The 23401-nt window shown below is 33.0% G+C and overlaps 2 protein-coding genes across 2 annotated transcripts in view; one reads left to right on the top strand and one right to left on the bottom strand.

The window, feature by feature from the left end:
* The window catches only part of LOC109841421 (organic cation/carnitine transporter 7), an 8732-nt gene extending 7695 nt beyond the window's left edge, over positions 1 to 1037 (top strand). Inside the window, exon 6 of the mRNA XM_020410386.1 lies at positions 741 to 1037. Within this exon, the coding sequence (XP_020265975.1) occupies positions 741 to 959 (219 nt within the window). The 3' untranslated portion in view covers positions 960 to 1037. The remainder of the gene's footprint in view (positions 1 to 740) is intronic.
* Positions 7769 to 20214, bottom strand: LOC109842652 (endonuclease V-like). Its single transcript, XM_020411497.1, has 5 exons — positions 20140 to 20214; positions 19627 to 19761; positions 9618 to 9734; positions 8745 to 8873; positions 7769 to 8087 (listed from the first exon to the last, which is right to left on the bottom strand). The coding sequence occupies exons 1-5, from the start codon at positions 20212 to 20214 to the stop codon at positions 8043 to 8045; spliced, it is 501 nt and encodes a 166-aa protein (XP_020267086.1). The 3' UTR covers positions 7769 to 8042.

Below are 23401 nucleotides of genomic sequence, written 5' to 3'. Positions count from 1 at the left end.
TGTATACTACCTGTTAGTAAATTGGAAGAGTACTTCTCCAGAAATTTAATTAGTTCTTGCTGTCCTTACAGTTTCTCAACCATGTTCTAAGATATTTTCAATAGTTTATCAACATACGCTCTTACAGGGTATCCATCCTCCTAATATGTCTTGCTATAATAGTTTGCTTTGGGGTTATGGGCTTATTATTTGCTGTCCTGGAGGCAGGGTGTTTGGTAAGGAATCAACTAAACTGAATTAAGATTTTTCTGGTAGAGATAGCTGGGAAATGTAATTTCATTAAAGCTGGACAAGGTAAAGAGGCTAACAAATAATCAGTGTAAATAAGTTGCACGTAATATGCAACCCTACAAGTTAGATATAAGTAAGTACTGGAAGATAGAAATTTACATACATTCATTAAGTTAAGAAATCTAGAACAAGTAAGTATCAATCCAAAGTAAACTAGAAACTCAACATTGTGATTGCAGATTCTTGTGAAGTTAATAACCCCGACAATTATCATATTCAGAAGCGGATTCACTTTGAATATGAATCTGCTGTATGAAATATGATCGATCAAATCTGCTCGATCCTCACAAATCACCACCATAAAAAAGAATAAGAGATGACATTGTTTTTGTTCCTTGAGAACATGAAATAGCGGATGATGGAGAATCATATTGTGTAATGAGCTTGGTCATATTTAGCTTTTACCATGATATTTATTCTCATGCTGATGTTTTTCTAAAAAAAAACAGGTATACCCAACCTCAGTGAGGAGTAGCGGCGTGGGGATTGCGAGCGCCGTTGGAAGAGTGGGTGGAATCTTATGCCCCCTTGTAGCCGTCAGCCTGATTAAGCGCTGTCATCAGACTACAGCAGTTATTTTGTTTGAGCTTGTTGTATTTTCCTCTGGAATGGCTGTCTGTTTCTTCCCCTTTGAAACAAGCGGCCGTGAGTTGAGCGACTCTATTTAGCAGTTTGAAGTATAAATGGAACCGTCTTTTGATTAGACAAACCGATGCACATTGGTAATTATTTGACCACATTATTTAGCGGTTTGAAGTGCAAAATTTGATACATAACAAGGTCATCCGATTGATGTGTTAAAAAAAAAAAAACATCCATTTGAAAGAGAGACTTCTCGTAAGTTTTTGTTTTGTTTTGAATTTTTGGAGTTTTGGGGTTTTGTGGAAAAAGCTTTTGGGTTTAGTGGGAAAACAAAATGCAGGAGGGTTTTTTTCTGTAGGAAACACTCCAAATTTTTGGGGAGTTTCTTGAATTCACCCTTAAGAAATCGTGCATATAGGCCTCATTAATTCTTAGATTTTTGCTTCTAAACGCAAATCTTTACCCTAATTAATTTTTAAACCCACTCAGTCTCAAATTGTCTTATAAACCAAGAGTATTAACTTATCATCTATATCTATAGTATTATACTATTAAAGCAGCTGCCACTGCCACTATGTCAGCTACGTGGCAAAAAATTATTCCGTAACTTTCCCGCCTGAAAGAATTTTGTAAGAAAATAATTTTTTTGTTAATTCAACACCTAGCAAATCTCATGGAGGGAAAAAAAAGGGTAAGAAAAAAATATCTTTACCGGTTTTCTGTTATAAACAACTATCTTGGAAAAATAATTATTTTGTTAATCAATCTTCTGATAAATCTTACGAAGCATTATTTTGTTAATCAGCCTCCTACTGAATCTGAGTAAAGAAAAGGAAAAAAAAGGGGTAAACAGATTGACTATAACTAACATAAGTATAATATCTGTAAATAAATATAAAAAAAAACTTTACACCAGTTAGAATCTATAGCGAATCTTCTTACTTCCTATTCTTTCTCATCTTATATCTTTTTCTCTCTCCCATTTCCTTCGAGAACATTTGGAAAAAACAATCTCAATAAATATTTATTCCCTGAAGGGCTGGGGGTAGGGGGTGGGGAGGCGCTGGGGTAGTAGCCGGGTAGGGGGGGGGGGGATTAGATCACCCTAGAACTTAAAATTGGAAGTATGATAATCTGTGAGATAAATTTTTAAGGTATGTTAGTCATATAGAATTAAAACTAGAACAATTTTTTACAGTGTTAGTAGTAGAACTCTAACAAAACTTGAATTGGGATAATAGTATAAAATTATCCCACTTTTTTTTTCTATACAAAAAATGAGAGTTCTAGTCTCTCAAATTATTCTAAGTTTTAGTTTGGAATTAGATGGTAAAAAACTAGAACTTATATTTATTTTTTTATTTTTTATATTTTTTTTTATTTACTTCTTTCCTATTATGGTTATCACCATCATTAGACCATCATCAGAATAATAATTGTCAATATCTTATAATCTAACCAAAAGTTATTTAATAGTAAGAATATTATTGTAAGCAATTATCAATCAATAATAGTAAGTTTAAAATACATAAATAGTATTTATATCTTCAAAAAGCAATTATCAATCAATAATAGTAAGTTTAAAATACATAAATAGTATTTATATCTTCAAAATGCATAAACATATACTTCATGATTATAAAAATAAGTTTAAAATACATAAATAGTATTTATATCTTCAAAATGCATAAACATATACTTCATGATTATAAAATTTTATCCCATGTTATTTTATCAAAATATCCCGCTTCACAAAATTGTTCCTATTTATCCTACTAAAATATCCCATTAGCGAAAAATTATTCCAATTTAACAATTATCCTATTTTTTATGAAAATGAAAATGTCCCGATTGACTAACACCCCCGAAATTTCTTTCTCATCCGTATCTCAGCAAGGAGTGTGGATGGGCTGTGGGGAGATTAAGGTGAATTTTTATGAGACTAGGGAGGAGGTTTTTTTTTAAAAACAGAATTCCATAGTAACTAACTTAAATTTAAAATCAGATCTTTTATAAATATAATTAAAAGAGATATAATCTTTAAGTTTAAGGCCAAATGAAATTCTACTCTTACGACTAACTATTTAATTTGAGTTTCTAGCACATTTTTCCAATTAAATAATTTTGCAAATTTAGTTCTCGTTTGTATCTGTCTGTTAAATGATTTATTATTGATTGCAACGAATGGTGTAAAGCCCCACTTTCATGGTGGTTCATGGAATGTTGCCTTGAATTATTTTTGTATGTCAGTATACTATACCGATAGCTCTTTTAGGTAATGTGTTTTGGATGTATGATTTGTTGATCTCTTAGATACTGGAACTTTCAGATTATATATTTTTTAAATAATAAAATTTTATTATATCTAGCATGTGTATGATTTATTTTAGGGTAAATTGCACTAAACCCTCATGAACTTTCTTTTACAGTTAATCCCGGATAACTTTCAAAATCGCACTAAACCCCCAATACTTTTTTGCATTTTGTAGAAAGCCCATAATAGCATTCTGTGATTTTCATATAACACCCAAAAATTATAACAACAACAAAAAGCTTTTGAGATATTTTTTTCTTTATATGATGATATTTTCATGAATATAAACCTGAAAGAAGTATAACTTGAATTTCTTTGCTCATTTCTTAATCAAATAAATTCTCCAATCAATTCTATGTATGATAATGATAGGAGGAATCGGAGACTCTCCAGTTGCCACCTAATTTGAGAGGATTCTAAGCTAAAACGAAGGTACTAAAAGCACCAGAGAACTGTTACATTAGTTTATCTTATTTTGTATTCATTTGAAGCCATGATAAGATTAACGTGATTTTATTCATCACTGGATTTCATTTGAGCTAATTTGGATTTGTCTAAGTTGGGTAATTTTTGTTATTTAAAATAATTTGATTTACTTGATTTTCCATAGATTTACCTTCTAATTTGTTATTCAATTAGAGAAACTTCTTAAAAAAAAGAAGCCACAGTAGTTTCTATTTTGTTTATTTTGCATTTTATTCATTATTTGAAAGTTTTAATGTTTTTTATTCTTCAGCCTAAATTCTCATCTTAGTTATTCCATTTTTGTATAAATTATTTTGATGCATTTATTATTTTCCCTAACAATTTCCAAATTCTGACTTATTTTATTTTACTAGTTGAGATGCACGTGAAATGCACGTGATTAAATATCATGAGTTGAGATTCACTTGAGATTCACGTGGTTGAATAGCATGATTGTTTAAATTGATAAAAATAAAGTAAAAATAAAAAAAAGAAAACAAAGTTTTATGTGGGATTGATCATCAACTCAATAATCTCTCTCTCAAATAAAATATTATCATTGTTTCCTTCAACCCAGAGTGTGATTACGTGGTCTACTATTTATAAGTTATAAACACATTAATTTAGTACAATATCTCTATTTATTAGTATCTTGAAGTCTTCAAAAGATGGGTGCTCATTCAATTCGTAAAAAAAATTTACATATGAATTTACTTGCAATATATCTATTAAACTTTTAGTTGTGATTTGACTCATATTCATGTTAACTTGTAGTTGATGTTTCACTCATATTTATATTATCTAATATTCTTATTCAATTTTATAGCTCATTCTTTGTATCATAGAAGTAAAACTGAAAATATAAAGAATATATTTTCTTATGAAATTAGAACAGGGAGATTATGATATATTTCGTCATGTTCTCTAAACATAAAAATTTCTTTTTTCTTTGATGCAAGGTCCCTTTCAAATATTACCCCAAACGATGTGAATGAAAAATATTATTATAACTCATTTGCCTAGGACAATTGTATTATATATATGATACATAACTCATCTAAAATATCCATATCTCCTAAGTGGATTTTACTGTTGTGAGAGCAACATATTAGATGCTCGTATTCAAACTTGTTGGCTCTATAAAAGACACAAGATTTTAGAGTGTATAGCTTATATATCGTAAAAAGCATATCGATTCATGAAGAATTTTTTCTAATAATGATATTATTACAATGATATTACTGTTTATTATTAAATCAATTTTATTATATAAGATTATATGGCCCTTTTTAATAAATTATAAAGTATATATATAGAAACCTCAATGCTTATAGCCAATAGTTGGGCACCACAAAATATGTTAACATTGTAGTTTTCTATTTATAGTACTGTTTGCAATGCCATTACCTTTGCTTTTTATCTTATTATTCACACTTTTCTGATGTAAGTTCTCCTTTGCAAAACATTCAATTTGCTATATTTAATTTTTATAATATTAGAGATTAGAATGTTCTCTTCAATTTAAAAAGTATTGACATGATTTTCTTAAAAAATATATACACATAGTAACAATAGTATATACTTCAGTGAAACTCAAATATTAGCTTGAAGCCATTTAGAGTGAAGTCCTTTCGATGCTAGAATGGTGATATAGTAATTACACAGTCTAAAAGTTAAAGAAGAAATTTCTATAAATGAAAAGTAATTTAATATGTCAAATTAAGAACTGATTTATAAAATTTACATGAGCAATGCAGATAGCTACAGAAAGTAAGGTATATATTTTCATAAAAATTTTATAGTGAGTGACCAACTATAATCATCTTAATTTAAGCATAAATAATTATTATTTTAGTTACTAATTTGATATGCGTAACTATAGAATAAAACAGGAATAGTGATGTGCATACTTAACTATGGTCTAATAATCTTAAGAACGACTTATTTTTCAATATCATCATTAGTTGATGTGTATGTGCATTACACTGAAAACACAATAAAAATTTAAAAAACTACAAAATAGACACCCTCAAAAGTTTTAAAAAAGTGTAAAAAAACACTCTAAAATTTATAATTTATAAATACACAAAACTATTAAACATTACATTGAAATCAAAAAATTATAAAAAAATCATTGAAAAATTCCAAACTTTGGAGGGGTAATTTGCAATGTACTAAACTTTAAGGTTATTTTTTATAAATTTTAAATTTAATATATTTTTAATTAGTTATGTTCTTTTCAAAAAAGTTATGGGTAATATTTACCGTGAAATTTTTTCCTAAACCTATACTCTTAAAAGGTGTATGATATTTTTTATAAAATTTTAATTTTCTAGTGGTTGTTAGTAGTTTTTCATGTTCATTTTAGTATCTATAGGTTAGAAATTCTCATGGAGTTTTTTTTGTAAATTATGAATTTTAAGGACATTTCGTAATTTTTTAAACTTATAGGTTTTTCTTACAGATTGTAAATTGTTTATAGACTATTAATACTTCCTACACTTTCAATTACTAATAAATTTAAGATTTTTAGGGTGTTTTTTATAAATTTTGAATTTTAAATGTTTGTTTCTAATTTTTAAAACTTTAAGGGTGTTTTCTATAAATTATAAATTATGTAGGGAATATTTATAATTCCTATATTTTTAATGTACTGTTAGGTCAGAAATTATGATGATTTTTATAAATTTTATAATTTTGAGGGTTTTATTTTAAAATTTGTAAAAAGTTTAGAGCGTGTATTACAAATTCAATAAATTTTTGGGGGTTGTTTGTGTTATTTGTAGGTTTTTAATATGTTTATAAGTTTGACATTTTCAACATGCGTTTTATAAATTTTAAATTTTTAGGGTGTTTTTATAATTTTTAAAACTTACAAGATATTTTCTCCAAAGTCAAAAAACTTTTAGCTTTTAGTTAGCATATATTTTTCAGATTTCTCACTGAATTGAGATAAGTAAAATTTATAATTTTCAAGATGTTTTAATAAAATTTTGAATTTGTCGGTGTGTTTTTGTAATTTAAAAAACTTAGAGAATAATTTTTACAAAGTCCAAAAACTTTTAGATGTAGGCTAGCATTATTTTTTAGATTTCTCTACAAATTAAAACAAGTAAAAGATTTGAATTATATGAAACATATCTATTTTATCCAATAACATGTTAAGTCTCATTATGAAAAGAATAAATCATTTTGTTACCAATTCAAAGAAGATAAGATAATTAGAATAGATTAGGATAACAATGTAATATTTTAAAAAACCTAAGGGTAATATTGGTCATAAAAAGATTTTTCCGAACTCGTGCTTTTAAAGATTATTATAACCTAAGGGTATCAAATTCTTGTACGCTGCTTATTCAAACACCATCATTAAAATTAAATTTGAAAATTAGAATTTAATTATAGATAAGGTAGTTAAAATTATAAAGGGATATATTTATCTAAAAAAGATTTTCCGAACTCGTGCTTTTAAAGAGAGTATATGATTTTTTGAAGAACTGCATTCGATGTGCAATGCTTTTGGTTCCGCTAATTTTGATCTATTCTTCCTTATTCTCTTTAAGAAGAGCTCTCGCTTAATGAAACACGTCTAAGAAAATAAAATTTGTAAAATATTTTTTTATGGATGATTTATTAGTAATTTATTATACACTATTCAAAATATCGATGATATTTTCTCACTTAATGAAACACGTCTAAGAATATAAAATTTGTAAAATATTTTTTTATGGATGATTTATTAGTAATTTATTATCCACTATTCAAAATTTCATTGTTTTTTTGGGGCTTTTGGAAACTTGAAAATAAATTGAAAATGTGTCAGTTACTTTTTCTTTTAAGAAAAAACTATCGCTTCCGCATCTAACATGCAAGTAAAATATAACTTTTGTTTAAAAAACAAAATTATTGTTAAAAGCACAATGTGATGATGGATGGTGTGACAAAATAGAATTAAATAGTAAATATAGTTAAAACTATTTAATTATAATTTTAATTATAACTTCTTACCATTTTTGCGACTTTCATTTAAGTTTACTACTTTCTAGGGAATGTGAAGATGGTGTACCATTTTTAGCCGAACAACCATGAACGCTTTGGATGGAAGAGTGGGGCATCTCCGAGAAATCGGACCAAGTCGTACCGTCTCATCAAAATATACAAAAAGCATATCCGGAAAAATGTCGGATATCTTAGTTGAACCAGCTCAAAATCAGGCTGATGAAAATCATTTTCCCATTAACCAGATCTAAATCAAGATACATGTCAGGGAGTGTGGCCCAGACGTAAAGAGCATAAGCTATATTTTTCTCCATCCTTGTTAAGTACTTGGTGACCAACAAGAGTTGAATGATACCAACAGGATATTATCACTCTTTGATCATGAACGTTTTCAGTCTTGCATCTTCTGCAGAAACACTCTTGATCTTATATCAGCCTACAAAAGGAATAATTGTCCGAGTAAATCTTAACAACTTTGAAAGTTCTTGCAAAATCAAGGTGGAAAAGGAGAAACACACACGCGCATGCACAAAAACACAGTATTAGTACGCATCAAGGTTTGAAATCTCTGTACCAGTGCTTCAGATTTTGTTCACCTTTGTCAATATTAGTATCTCGAAGTTTCACTGGTTTCATCTCAGATCCCAACATAGGTACATGCTTAGAGTTTAATCACAAGTCGTCTACTCAAATTCTTTATAATTTCTCCAGTCTAACATTATCCAATCAACTTTTTGTAGCCAAAACCGTAAATTTTCTCTTCTATTGGTCCTCATAAGCAAACGTTGACCTATATTAGTTGTTATCAATAAATGCTGGCTGTATCAACCATTTTTGGATGGACAGGATAGGAAAAGCTTAAATCACTTGCATATCATGGGAACATGCCCTGTGTCTCATTATTTTAAAGTGATAAAAAGACAATGCTTGCATATTATCATATATTGATGATTAAAACAACTAAATAATGTTAATGGAACTGCTTTCTCTGAAGTAAATTTAACATGTATCAAAATTATCCCAAGAAAAGTACACATTTAAGAAGTTCGACAAGCCATCTGCATGCAAGCTTAGGACAAAAAGGGTAGCGTACCAGCCGTATGGGCTCAGGCAAACGGAACTTGCAGCATGATCTGACAACCTTGACAGATGAATCAAGAGATATGCGATGTCCAATTGATATATAGATAGGTTTTGATGAACTAGAAGTTGAGCGCAGTGCCTGGAAATAAAACATAGTTCACAACAGTAGACACCGTAACCTTTTGTAGGGTATTAATGACAAGAATGCCATAAAAACAAATCAAGCATTGTCTGGAATCTGGATTATGCATTGGCCTCATGAAATTCAAAAGCCTATAAATTAACAACAATTTCTGCTAGTGAATGGCATTAATCTCAAGGAAAATAAAAACATGCCCAGATAGGCAAGCTCCCTCGCATAACCAAAACAATTTTTTGACAGGAGCAGCCTAAACCCGGCCTTAATTAGAATCGCAATTGCATCTATGCAATCAAATCCCTCAGAAAGCTAAAGTTACTAATGGAGAACAGAAGCAGCAGTGCTACATAGTAAATCATACAAGTGGCTGTTTTACTTTCGCAACTACAATTTTATAACCTGAACCCTTGATGTTTACATACAACATATTGGCTGAATGTAATTACAAGAGTCCATTGACTAAATTCTCTTACATTACGTAGAATGACCAAGTTCAAGTATGTATCTGCTGCTGACCTACAAGTCTTGTTCAATTGGAAGATCTCAATACTAACTACTTATGTTGGAGATAGTCGTAACTCTCAATACTGTTAAGCAAAATCATTTAAGAATGTCAACACCTTGTAGCTTATTTTGGAACGGGATAGAACACTGAAAACTTATGTATCAAATAAATGACAAACAACATATAATAGATCCAGATCATCATCTAATGACATCATTTGAAATAACAAGCACACTTACCATTCCCCATACTTGCCCTGACTTCCCAATTAATGGAACCAGATCTTTTCCACAAATTTCCCCTTCTTCTAGATGTTGTCGGACTCCAGATTGAGAAAGGTCATCCACATGATGCAACTGAAAGACAAGTGAAAAACTTATGCGTCCAAACAAAAGCCACAAGGTACCAAAAAAGACGCCAAAGTTTGCAATATGACATGAAACAAAAGTTGCAAATTAATTTAGGAAATACGCATTAGATTGAACTCCAACAACAGAAGATATGACCAAACAAGGTCATGTCCATTTTTATATCGGGGTTTAGATCTTTATGCACATGATCAGATATGAATGGGCTATATCATGTACATTTGGCTTCAGAAAACTATCGTATACCAGACTACCAGTCCATGATATAGTCCGAGACCCAAAATTCACCCACTTATGTCTGCTGGGTTCTAAACTTCCCTGTAGATACAGGTCAACATAAGAGATGTCACTAAATGTGACAAAATCCTAGCAGAAATGCTCAGCTGTTGCTTCTATTTAAAACCATTGTTACAAACTTCAACCATTTCTTAAGTGCTTGAAGAAAGAAAGCTATATCCTTCAGCTTAGGATTAACCATTTTTGCTAGCAATGGTAAAAAAAAAAAAGATGGAGTTCATGGCATTGAAGTGGAAATTTGTTGACGAATCTATGTTGAATATAAAATTAAAGGAAAACTTTATAGGATAGTTGTAAGACCAGATATTTTTTACAACACAAACATTGGGCAGTTGAATTTTTTTTCCAAAACAAGTGTAGCAAATAATGAGAATGTTGAGATCGATGACTAGCCATACTCTTAGGATAAAGATTAAGAAATGGGTGCATCTGTAAGAACATAAATTTAAAGGTTGTTTTCTATTGAGGATAAAAATGAGGGAGGATGGATAAACGATGTTGTGAAAATGCAATGAAGGACAACTGTGAAGCGCAGATGCAGAAATAGGATATGAATGTGAGTTGACAATGAATACAGTTATAACAGAAGTTTTGTAAACTGTGGCCAATGTAATTTATGGATATGGAAGTTCTATAAATATAATTATAGATAATATATATATAACTATATAAAATATACATGCATCGAAAAGGAAATGACAGAAGATATGGCCTACACGGATAAATATTGATGTGTCGTAACTCATAGCAAGAACAACAAAGCTTTTATCCCAAAATTTTCAGATTTGATACTTGCTCAAGTGAGCAAGTGTCATGAGGTCAACACCAGTCATACAATTCACCAACCGTTAGATAGTTTTTGGTCCATGATCAACCCATATTAATGTCTCAAGTACAACGATGAACAGTAAAATAATATTTACTTATGAGAATTCAAGACATACTACTCTTTCTGGGTTAACCGTTCTCGATATAGGTAAACTTATTGATAGGCAAGAAACAAACAACATGTTCTCAGCATGTTTACTTTTCCAGTGTAAAGGTAGGAAACCCCCATATTTCTTGCTCCCAGCAAGTTAACCTTAATAAGTGACATTAGATATTATCTCCTAATTCATTTAGGCTAACCATATTCATCATTCACCTTACTGATGCATGTACTCAATACCCTAAAAGTTACACCTACGGAAAGTAGCTATCCTCTTAGGCTTATTTTGTTAGAAGCTAATCTGTAATTCTAGAAATATTCTAAAATTATCAACAAGAGTCATGTAGCTTAGAAGTATCTAGAAACTACTAGTTAATATAACAAGATAAGCATGGATATATGCAGAAATAAGGATATTGTAGAATTCTCTAGAAACTTAGATATCTCATGAAAATATCTATGCTCTAGATCCACGGATGCCTATAGGCTATAAATAAGCATGGGATGTAAATATTGTAACCAAGCAAGTAAGCTTCAATTTTCAAGCAATTCAATACAAAGTTTCTTCAAGCTAACATCTTCCACTCTAATTCCTATTCTACTTCCTCCTTTCTCAATCCTCCGATACTAAACCAATTAGCCACATAGCTTCCGAAACCCCAACAAATTTGGTATGAGAGCTATTCTATTCCACCTCAAATTAACTTCGAAGCCTTAAACATTTCACTACCATTCTAAATGGCATCATCATCAACCTCTGCTTTTCTCTTTTCAATTACTCCCAAAATCTAGTCCCCATTTTTTATGGAGAAAACCATGACTTTTGGAGCCTCAAATAAAGACTCTCTTCATCTCTCAAGAGCTTTAGAAGCATGTTGAAGAAGGCTATGAGGGTTCATATGACTGGGTGATGTTGGCTTCATGGATACCAACAAAGTAAAATGAGTGTAGGACTACAAGGAAAAAGGATGTGAATGCGCTCCTCTTTATCCAACAAGGGATAAGCAAAGCAATATTTCTCAGAATAATGTCCACATCAAAATAAAAGGTGATAGGGACAAGAACGATAGTTTCCATATTTGCTATTTACTTTCTTTTGATTTTTATTTTAGTAGTTATTTCAGTTTAGATTTGAATTTTGAATTTCAAATTGTGGTTTAAATTTGGTAGTTAATCAGTTTTAGTAACTGAGAGATTCGAGTGATTGATTATGAGAGATTTGAGTGATTATGAGAGATTTGAGGGATTATGTATTTTCTCTTTTATTTAAACACTCTTGTAATCAATTGAAATGATAATGAAGATTTGAAATGAAAATTGTTGGCTGATTATTTTGGCGTGAAACCAATGGGTGTGAAACCCTAGCCGAGTTTTCTTTTCTACGTTCTTCTCCATATCAAATTCCCAGCCGCCAAAAAAAAACTCCTATGTCTTCCCCACGTAAAAAAAAATCAGCCGCACCCCTGCCCCTCGTCTTCAACCTCAAGCCCCATCCCTCCCGTTCTTCTCCTCTCCCTCCAGATCCAAACAACATGCCTTTCCTCCCCCGCTCCCCATCAACAAGGACCGCCAACAACCCTAGCCATCGAACCCTACCTCTCCTCCTTCTCCCTTGACAGCCGCCAGCCCCACGACCGATCTTCTCTTCCACAACTCGCAGACTCACCTGCTGCCCCTGCTCATCTCTTCCCACGAGCACCCCCCACCCCCCAACACAGATCTGTCGATGAGTGCGGATATTTTGATGATGATGATAAATGAACTATGAAGAAGCCTCTAGATGAAGAGTAGCGCATTTCTAGCATTATTATTATTTATTGTTGATATGATGGCTGTGAGCTTCACTGTAGAAGCTAATTGGCTTTTGGATTTCTCTCAACAGTTTTGAATATTAATCCACTGAGGTTTCATTTCTCTCAACTCAGTATTTTCTGTTAATTTTAATTTATTAGTTAATTGCATGAGTAATATCATCTCTAAGCTCTTATCATATATTCTTTTCTGTTAATTTTAATTTATTAGTTAATTGCATGAGTAATATCATCTCTAAGCTCTTATCATATATTCACTGCTTGATTAAATCTGTGAGTTGAGAGTAACTGAACATGTGACTGCTAAAATTTGATATTGATTTAGAACTTGCACAATGATAATGAATATTATGATTATATTGTTTGAGATTGGAATTGTTCATAAACTATTTATGCAAATCTTGTTAAAATCCATCTGTCACAGTAACTGTTTTAAAATTAATTTCCCGCCGAGATCGTGACTATTGGCGAAATGGTGCGTTGTTTAAATTAAATCGCTGATTCCGATAGACCCCCTCCTCCGTTTCGCATTATTTTTGGTATTAGAGCATGGTTCTAGGGTAGAAAATTATTATTATTATTATTTTATTTTTAGATTAGTTGAGTCTTTTATTTGATATTAAAAAAAATCTCATTCATCTCATTTACCTGTTAGTGCATCCCATTTCATTTAATTGTTAGTGCATGCCACTCGCACGAGTCTACCCTATCGATTAGGTGAGTCAAGTCAATCATCTAGTGAGTCCAGCATGTCTTCCGAGCTCCTTAAGAAATTTGAGGAACTAAACAGTAAAATAGGTAACTTAGCCCAGGAGAACAGAGCTACCCGCGAGACCATGAATGACACCAATAAAATGCTTGCTAGGCTCGCAGAAACGCACGTTACAACTCCGCCTCCGCAAGGTCAAGGGAATGGTCATGGGTACATTGTTCATCGACCTCTACCCGTACCTGATCCACCAACCTTTGATAGTAGGTTCAACCTAGAAGCTTTCTTGGACTGGTTGAAGAACATGGATCGATATTTTGACTGGTACATTTTGACGAAAACCCGCAAAGCCAAGTTTGCCGCTATGAAGCTCATCGGAACCGCCTATCAATATGGTCCAACCTCGAAATGTTGAGGCATATTAGAGGTGAGTTACTAATTTTTACTTGGCGAGAAATGACCGACGAATTGAAATAGAAATATCTCACACCATCATTTTATCATAGATTGCTGAACAAGTGGCATTGTCTTTACTTAGGGAACCAAATCCACAAAAGAGTACGTTGCTCAATTTGACGAATTGTTTACTCGATGCAGCACCATAGATCAAGAGGCACCGATGAAAGTCATATCAAAGTTTAGAGCTGGATTGAGAAGTGACCTCCAAGCCGAACTCTTTGCTAGAGGAGTAAACACCCTTGAGAGAGCTTACGTCTTAGTTCAAGATTTAGATGAAGCCACCACCCGCGGGTGGGACTCATGGTCAGCAGCTCTCCATGGGGGAGTGTATCTCTCCAGGCTATTGCCCGTTGTTGGTCAGGAGTTTGAATCCTCGTAGCCGCATTCACCTGGTTTCCCTTGGTTTAAGGGTGGGGACGAAAACCCGGGGTTTTATTGGTCACCAAATCCAGCTCAGCCCGTTGTATGCTCACCAGTTCGCGTCCCAGTGGTCCCCACGCTGCTCGCCCGTGCTCTGCCCGTGGGGATGAGCCACTGGTATTAAGGGTAGCTCCTTGTAGATGTGAAGGGAACAAGGGGAATCGAATCAGGATTTTCAAACTCATTCCTCCCAGTCATCCCTTGCCAATACCCCTAATCAGCCTCTTAGTTGATCTAACCCTAGTTCTTCCCAATCTAGAGTCGATCCTAAGGAAAGTCAGAGAGATCTCTCTCCAAACTTAGCCCAATAATACAGTGTTACAATTGTCAATGATATGGGCACGTTGCTTCCGTCTGTACAACTCCGTTTAGAGTTAGAATCAATAAGCCGCATATAACGGAATCAAAATCTATTATTGGGAAAAACGTTAACCATGCCGTAGATTTGACAGAATCTAACTCTGACAAGAAAATCCAAGGTAGTATAATCGAAGAATCATGCACTTCCGTTCCTTCTGAAACTACCCCTGCAATTGTGGAGTTAACTAAAGTTTCATGCAATGACAACAATCCGATTATTCCCCAAGCTACTCCTTTGATCACAGAGTTCACTGAAGCTGTTCTTGAAATTAAAACTCCAACTTCTCCTAAATTCACTTCAGTGACTGAAAACGTTGTTGATATTCCCCACGAAGTCCTCTTGGACCAACATGACACCCAACACGTTCCTGATTTAGTTCTTGAATCGATTCACTCAGATATTTGTATGGTAAGTTAAAACCCAAACCGAGCATAGTGAAACAGCTACCATATTAGATATCAAATCCCTATGTATTGTCCCGATAGTCACTCACACATACACTGATCCTTTTGGGGAATATATAGTGATTAGGGATACAAGTTTGAGCACGAGTGTTATTATTTCCTTTCTCCTTCATATTAAGCACACAAAAACACTCCTTCATGCATGTGTTTGTACGTTCCTCCTTATCACTGCAAAAATAGGAAATTTGTTATGCATATTAACGAAGAAACACCTAATTATTCCATTTGATAGAGGACGTCATGCATTTTAGACACTTCGTTGAGTTTACATCTGCCATTGATCGCATTTTTCGAGTCTGCATTTCATCATAATCATTTGAGTTGATTTACATCATTTTTATTTTGCATTGATCATATATTGGGGAATCAGTGATCTAATTTGAATAAATACACATTAACTGAAATGAATGATATGGAGTCAGGACATAATTTTAAAACTATTAATGATGATATTTAAGATGGTTTGAACTTGTCCAAAACAGTTTCTTTATAACTGTTTAAGGTTTGATATGATATTTATGAACTTTTCCAACTCTTAAAATAATTAATAGTAACATTTATATTATCGATTTGGTCATTGTTCTATTCTTAATATTGATTGATTAAACAGTTCACAATGTTATTAGCAGTCCACTGATATAAACCTGACCCTAGCTTATTATTCATGAGAGTTCTTTCACTTACCCCACTTCTATATATTCACCCAAGTTGCATGGAATTTTGATAATATTTTAGATGGTGAGTTTACAATGTAACTTAACTAATGATTTGAGATTAAAATGCAGACCGAGTATATTAAAGATGTCAAGTTTCTGCAGCTAACTCGACGGAGTCGAGTTTTCTCCCACCCGGGAAGAATGATAGGGACAAGAACGACAGTTTACATATTTGCTATTTACTTTCTTTTGATTTTTATTTTAGTAGTTATTTCAGTTTAGATTTGAATTTTGAATTTTAAATTGTGGTTTAAATTTGGTAGTTAATCAGTTTTAGTAACTGAGAGATTTGAGTGATTGATTATGAGAGATTTGACTGATTATGAGAGATTTGAGGGATTATGTATTTTCTCTTTTATTTAAACACTCTTGTAATCAATTGAAATAATAATGAAGATTTGAAATAAAAATTGTTGGCTTATTATTTAGTCTGAAACCAATGGGTGTGAAACCCTAGCCGAGTTTTCTTTTATCCCTGCTTCCCGCTCCTCCCAAAAGAACCGCCCAACCACTGCCTCCTCCTTCCCTTCCTCCCAAGTCCCTGAACCCTACCCTCAAACAGCCGACGCAAAGCTCTAGCCTCATCTCCCCGTCGTCCCTCTGACAGCCGCCAGTCGTCGGTCCTTTTTCTCCTTCCAAAACTCCAGCCATGTCTTTCCTCCCCCGCTCCCCATCAACAAGGACCGCCACCAACCCTAGCCACCGAACCTCTCCTCCTTCTCCCTTGACAGCCGCTAGCCCCACGACCGATCTTCTCTTCCACAACTAGCAGACTCACCTGCTGCCCCTGCTCATCTCTTCCCACGAGCACCCCCCATCCCCCAACACAGACCCGTCGATAAGCGCGTATATTTTGATGATGATAAATGAACTATGAAGAAGCCTGTAGATGAAGAGTAGTGCATTTCTAGCATTATTATTATTTATTGTTGATATGATGGGCTGTGGGCTTCACTATAGAAGCTAATTGGCTTTTGGATTTCTCTCAACAGTTTTGAATATTAATCCACTGAGGTTTCATTTCTCTTAACTCAATATTTTTCTGTTAATTTTAATTTATTAGTTAATTGCATGAGTAATATCATCTCTAAGCTCTTATCATATATTCACTGCTTGATTAAATCTGTGAGTTGAGAGTAACTGAACATGTGACTGCTAAAATTTGATATTGATTTAGAACTTGTACAATGATAATGAATATTATGATTATATTGTTTGAGATTGGAATTGTTCATAAACTATTTATGCAAATCTTGTTAAAATCCATCTGACACATTAACTGTTTTAAAATTAATTTCCTACCGAGATCGTGACTATTGGTGAAACGGTGCGTTGTTTAAATTAAATCGCTGATTCCGATAGACCCCCTCCCCCGTTTCGCATCAAAAGGACTCCTGGGACATACTCTAACAAGAATTCCAGGGCTCTGAACAGATAATCTCTATCAAACTACAATCTTTATATAGAGATTTTGACAACATAAAGATGAAGGTTAATGAATTTGTGAAAGAATTTTCTGATAGTTACCTCAATTATTAATCAAATTAAAAGCTACGGGGATAAAATAGAGGATGAGAAAATTATTGAGAATATATTAAGAAGTCCTACTTATACATGGAATCATATTGCTGCTGCATAGAAGAACTTAAAAGGTTTATCAAAACTAAGTTTCCGTGAACTACTGCCTTCTTTGGAGTCACATGAGCTCAAAAAACACAAGTCTTCAAGTCAATAAGTGGAACAAGCTCTTCAATAAAAACTGACAGTTTCAAGGAAAGGAGGAGATGGAACTAAAGAAAAAAAAAGAAAATTTTCTCAGACATCATACGATAGAAGATGCAACTACAATGAAAGAAAGTTCAAGAGACCAGAAAGATGGATGAGAAAGATAAGAACTTTCAAGAAAGATTAACTACCAAGAAAGATGCATTCACTTCAAGACATTCATGACTCTTATGGTGTAGCATTCTTCTTTTGTGAACCAAGAAAGTTTGAAGAAGCTATTCAAGAAGAAGGTTAGAGAAAAATAATGGATGAAAAATGCACATGATTGAGAAGAACAAGACATGAGAGCTAGTCAATCTTCCAGCAGGAAAGGAGGTCATCAGTCTTAAGTGGATATGCTATACAAATCTAAATACAATGAAGATGGCTCCATTAAGAAGCTCAAGACTCAATTGGTCGTGAAGGGGTTACTCTTAGCAGCCAGGCATCAAGTTCAAAAATACATTCCCAAAAGCACCAAGCGGAAAGATCATACAACTAGGAAATAAAATGAGAATTACAAATTAAGGAGGGGTGTTAGAAGCTAATCTATAATTCTAGAAGTATCCTAGAATTATCAATAGGAGTCATGTATTAGAAGTATCTAGATACTAATAATTAATAGAATAAGATAAGCATGGATATATGTAGAAATAAGGATAATATAGAATTCTGTAGAAACTTACATATCGGCTAAATTACCAGTGGTATTAAAAGTACTAGTCATTAGTCAATAACCAGATTGGTCTTTAAATTATCTCCGGTGACAACAAGGTATTACAACTTGTACGATGAGACAAATAAGCCCAAAAATAAATTTTCCGTCATTCATGAGTAATTACCACTCATGTGATCTTTCACGTGATATTTAGTCGCATATTTATGAGTAATTACCGTCATTCAATTCGTTAAAAGGGGAATATTCAAATTAGGGTAAAAAAGATGAGTTATTAATTTTGGGGCTTCTTTTCATTCTTCTTTTAAAGTGGGTTCTCCATTATAGAAGAACATGAATTCTTCAAGCTCAAGCAATAAAGAACTCTCAGTTTGAAGGAAGAAGCCCAAAATTAAAAAAAACCATCTTTTTCTTTTACCCTAATTTAAAAATTCCCCCTTCTAATAGATTGAATGAGGTTAACTACATCTACCACGTCATATATGTCACCTAAGCATTATGTGGCAGACCACCTAAGCAGTTGCAGGAAACATGGCCGAAAAATGTATTTTTGGGCCTATTTATTTGATTGTGCAAGTATAATTGTCTTACCACCGGAGGTAATTTTAATATCAATATGATCATTAGGTACTACTTTTAATACCAATTTGGTAATGTAGCCCTTATATATCTCATGAAAATATCTATGTTCTAGAAAATTCTACGAATGCCTATAAATAAGAATGAGATGTAAACATGGTAACCAAGCAAGTAAGATTTAAGTTTCAAGCAAGTCAATACAAAGTTTCTTCAAGCTAGCATCTTCCCTTCTAACTTAGCTTTTCCTATTCTACTTCCTCCATTCTCAATCCTCCAATACTAAACTAATTACCCACCTAGCTTCCACAACCCCAACATATTTACCCCTAGTTGTAGGATGCATGTCTATGCCATGCACTTAGGTCTTATACTATATAATCCTAGTCTTTTATCTAGCAATATTTCCAATCTATAATTAGAGGCATATCACCACATTTAGTGGTTATTGCATAAAACTCCTCACATCACTTGATAGTTGTCGCTTGCTGATGACAACTAGACAATTCGCTATCTAATAGACCAGGTATTGCAAATTCTTTACATTGCTTAATATCTTTTGTCCTATTAAGACCGAGTGATTGAATAATCACATGTTAAGGCTATTTCATGATCAGCAAGTAGACATTATTTCTCAGTGAAGACACATGAAAATATTCTCAATCATCCACACTTAATTTGGTTAAAGTATTAACTTACACTTTTTCCAATTCCAATCGTTGGAAGATCAGCCAACACCCCCAAATGACAAGCTAAACCAAAACCTGCAAAAAAAAAAAAAAACAGTCTGCCACTACCTCTTCCACGAGAGTAAAGGTTATGCTCTGGTATAGAAAATCAATAGAATAAATTGCTTTATCAACAACTGCAAACATTAGATAATTGTGTTAGCACTTAAATGCGTATCCTTAGTACTAAGGCTAAATTTGTTTTTTGGTAGTGAGGTGACTACATCCTAACCACTCATTTAAGTGATCCCTATTTGAAAATAGTCATTTCCAACCCATGTGAAAGTAGCCCCCTTTGAATGTGTAGATGAGAATGAGTCACCAAGTACTAAAGCCCAAAGATGGTCCTTGGTACCAAAGATACCCATATTCCTCATTTATATGGGTATGCTTGGTACTAGGCACCAAATTTGGTGTTTTGTAGCCACTTCTCCACTTATTTAGTGGATGGATAATTAAGTCGGGTTCATTTTTTAATATATACCTTTGAATGAGTAGATGAGAACCATCCATATTGGAACCAAGCACCAATTTGGTGTTTGGTATCAAGCATATACATTATTCTCTATATATAAGCTCATGAAAAACCTTAGTTGTAGCCATGTGACACTCCCATTCGTTGGGCTTGCATAGGATTTAATAGGTTTTAATAATAGATATTATGGATAATTGGTCACGTAAAACTCCAAATAAATGTGATATATTGAAAAATACACAAATCTCAATATCCCTAATCTCCCCTTCTCTGAATTCTCCCAATCAACCCAATTCTTTGTTCTTTTTTCGCCCTTCGCAAACACGCAAAGAAGCCTCCGAAGGATCCTAATCGCTCTCCTGATATTGCTAAAAATTCACACAAAAAATTTACAGTTAAAGTTTTCTCGAGGATAGAGGCAGAGAATAGCTCAAAGATGAATTGGTACAAACAGAGAGTTGGGTAGGAGCTAAAGAAAGAAAAAGAAAAGAGTAAACTTGAAGTTTTAGTCCATTATCAACTTGAAACCATTATCTAAGGGCATTGGAGCAATGAGATGATAGAAAAAAAATTTGAAACTCTTTGTGAAACAATGGAATTTCAATTGAAAGAAGCTAGCTGTTGCATCTAAAATTCTAGATCCAAAAGCTATAAATTCAGTCAAGTCATAATCTTTCCCCATTGCAATGTTTGTTTGCGGGAAAAATTACAAGAAAATTAAGAAATAAATTTGTATTAATCTTCCTAACTGACTTAGGAAAAGAATGAATACAATCTCTCAAAATAATCTCTCTCTAACTAACTTAGAAAAAGAAATTATAATTTTCTTTATTGGTTTCCCAATTTACAAAAGAGAGATCAATGAAGATCATTCCCTTTGTTTAACACTGGGTTCTTCTTGGTGTCGATGGGAGTTTGATTCTTGTACCCCGTTGACGATCTGAACACATCGCTTCGTGGAACTTCGGTCTTCTCTTCTTGACTTGACATTTTGGGAGAACTTGTTAAACAAGTTTTGAACTCTGGCCAAGTTAGGAACTTTAAAAAAAAGTTGAACTCTGGCCGAGTTAGGAACTCTTAAAAGGAGTTAATTTCGACAATGAAGATTAATCCCTTCAAGCTGAAAAGAGCCGATCTCTTGATCTTTAGAATTCAATATAGAATTCAAGAGCTAATTCCAACCCCTCAAAACTCCAGCCCCTTTTTCAGCTGTAAAACCAACTATTTATAGGGTTTAAGAGGTGTAACTGACCCATTAATTTACTCCATAATGTGGGCTTAATCGTCCCATTAAGTAAAAATAGTTTTGAACCGTTCAAATTGCAATCGAATCGATCAAACGCGAGAATCACGTTCTGTAGCGACCCTTGCGTTTAGCCTATGAAACGCAGGTGTGAGCCTCGCATTTTGGAGTTGGAACGCGGGATGGACCCTCGCGTTTTGCTTTGAAGAGATCGTTAATTATAATCTCTTTTTCAAGTTCTGCGAAGATCGTCATTTTGTAATCTTTGTATTTGACTTTTTGAAGTGTGAGAGTTTTCAAATTGTAACTCTCATCTGTTATCGTGAAAGTCGTCATATTATAACTTTCATTGCAGCGCGTTGTGAGGATCAACTATCTGCAGTAATTTTTTGACAACTTACAATGTTAACAATGAGAACCCTGCAAGCATACATAGAAAATAAGGCATAAATGAATTCAGTCCATGTATGTTTCTTCTTCTTTATTGTGTTAAATTATAAAAATTAAGATACAAAATATATGGGATTTTGGAGAACTATGTTTCAAATTTATCTTTGAATATCTAACAAAATCAAGAGAAAGACTGGGATTATTTTGAGTATCTTCGCATGTCTCAAAAGGAAGTCGAAGGTGGGTATTCAATCTAATTAGGATTTGCTTATTTTTAAAAAGGCCCAGCTCTTTGGCCTTTTTGACTTTTATAAGACAATCCTAATTGCATACCAATTATTTACTTAAAAGCTATCAAATTCTTTGCGAGTCCATGCAATCAGAGAGTGACACGTGGAGGTAGCTCAGGTTTTTCTTGAGCTGACAGCTCTCCTCTCGTTTTTTCTCTCGTATACAAACATATATATTGTAGGGTTACAATAAACACTGGGTCTAACTAACTTAGTCACACACCTATAAAAATACACATTTGCTATCAATATGAATAATCCACATCATTCATTGTGGTCTATGAATACAAACTTTATGGAGATAAAAAATGACATAAATTTACTTCTAGTTTATGTATCTAATGACCTAGAAATGAGTGGCCAATAACGGTCTCTGATGTCGATAATTTTGAGTTGCTTGAATAGTTGAATTATAGAATAAAAAGTTCCAAACCATATAATTTTTTATCCATACATTTGATGATATGTAGAAAACATTGAATACTTTGGATTTACAATATGGATGGGCAGAAGTGTATTTTTACAGGTATAACTAAGTTACACCCTGTGTATTGTAATCCTACCCTGCCCACACACACACGCACGCGCACGCGCATGCACGTGTTAGCCTTCTTGTTTTATGATGATTTTAATTTACGACTAACATTGGTTTTAGTGTTTAGTGTTTGGTTGTTTTATATCCATGTTCATTATATCTGAAATGAAGCTATTATCAAGTTATAGATTCAAGCAAGCTAGCTTCTTCTCCACCTTAGGTATATTTCAAGCTCACTATATATACACTCACAATATTTGATTTTCTTAGAAAATGAATTTCTTAAGAAAATTCCGTTATTTTGGTTTATTGGTCATGTTTACACTACATTCATGTGTTACAAAGTTTATGAAAACATTTCACAAAGTTCATAACCTTCATATGTCAATAATCCAAATTCTAGTTCTTTCATAAACATGTATTCATACATGGTTTTGCAAAATTGATAGATTTTACAAATGGGGAATGATATTTGAAAATTTTCTCTTATAACATGTTCATTTACATGTTTATAAACCGTCCCCTAAATTTTACAACTTTTGGATTTTATTTGATATTTTTTGACAAAGTTTGAAGTTGAATTTTACTGTGCCTTTCAAGTCTGTGCACGTTTATAAGTCGACTTATGCCATAAGCAAGTCGACTTATGAACTGCTCTGGAATTAGCAGAAGGCCTCTGCTAAGTCGACTTATAAGATTACAAGTCGACTTATGTTATATCAAGTCGACTTATCGTTTCCTGTAAGTTGACTTATGTGTGATGTCTGAGCCTGTAACGGCTAGTTTATAAGTCGACTTATAAACAACGTAAGT

The sequence above is a fragment of the Asparagus officinalis genome, chromosome 5 (assembly GCF_001876935.1).
Source record: "Asparagus officinalis chromosome 5, Aspof.V1, whole genome shotgun sequence".
NCBI classification, from domain to species: domain Eukaryota; kingdom Viridiplantae; phylum Streptophyta; class Magnoliopsida; order Asparagales; family Asparagaceae; genus Asparagus; species Asparagus officinalis.
Note: the sequence above shows the minus strand (reverse complement) of the source record. Positions and strands in the feature narration are given on the sequence as shown.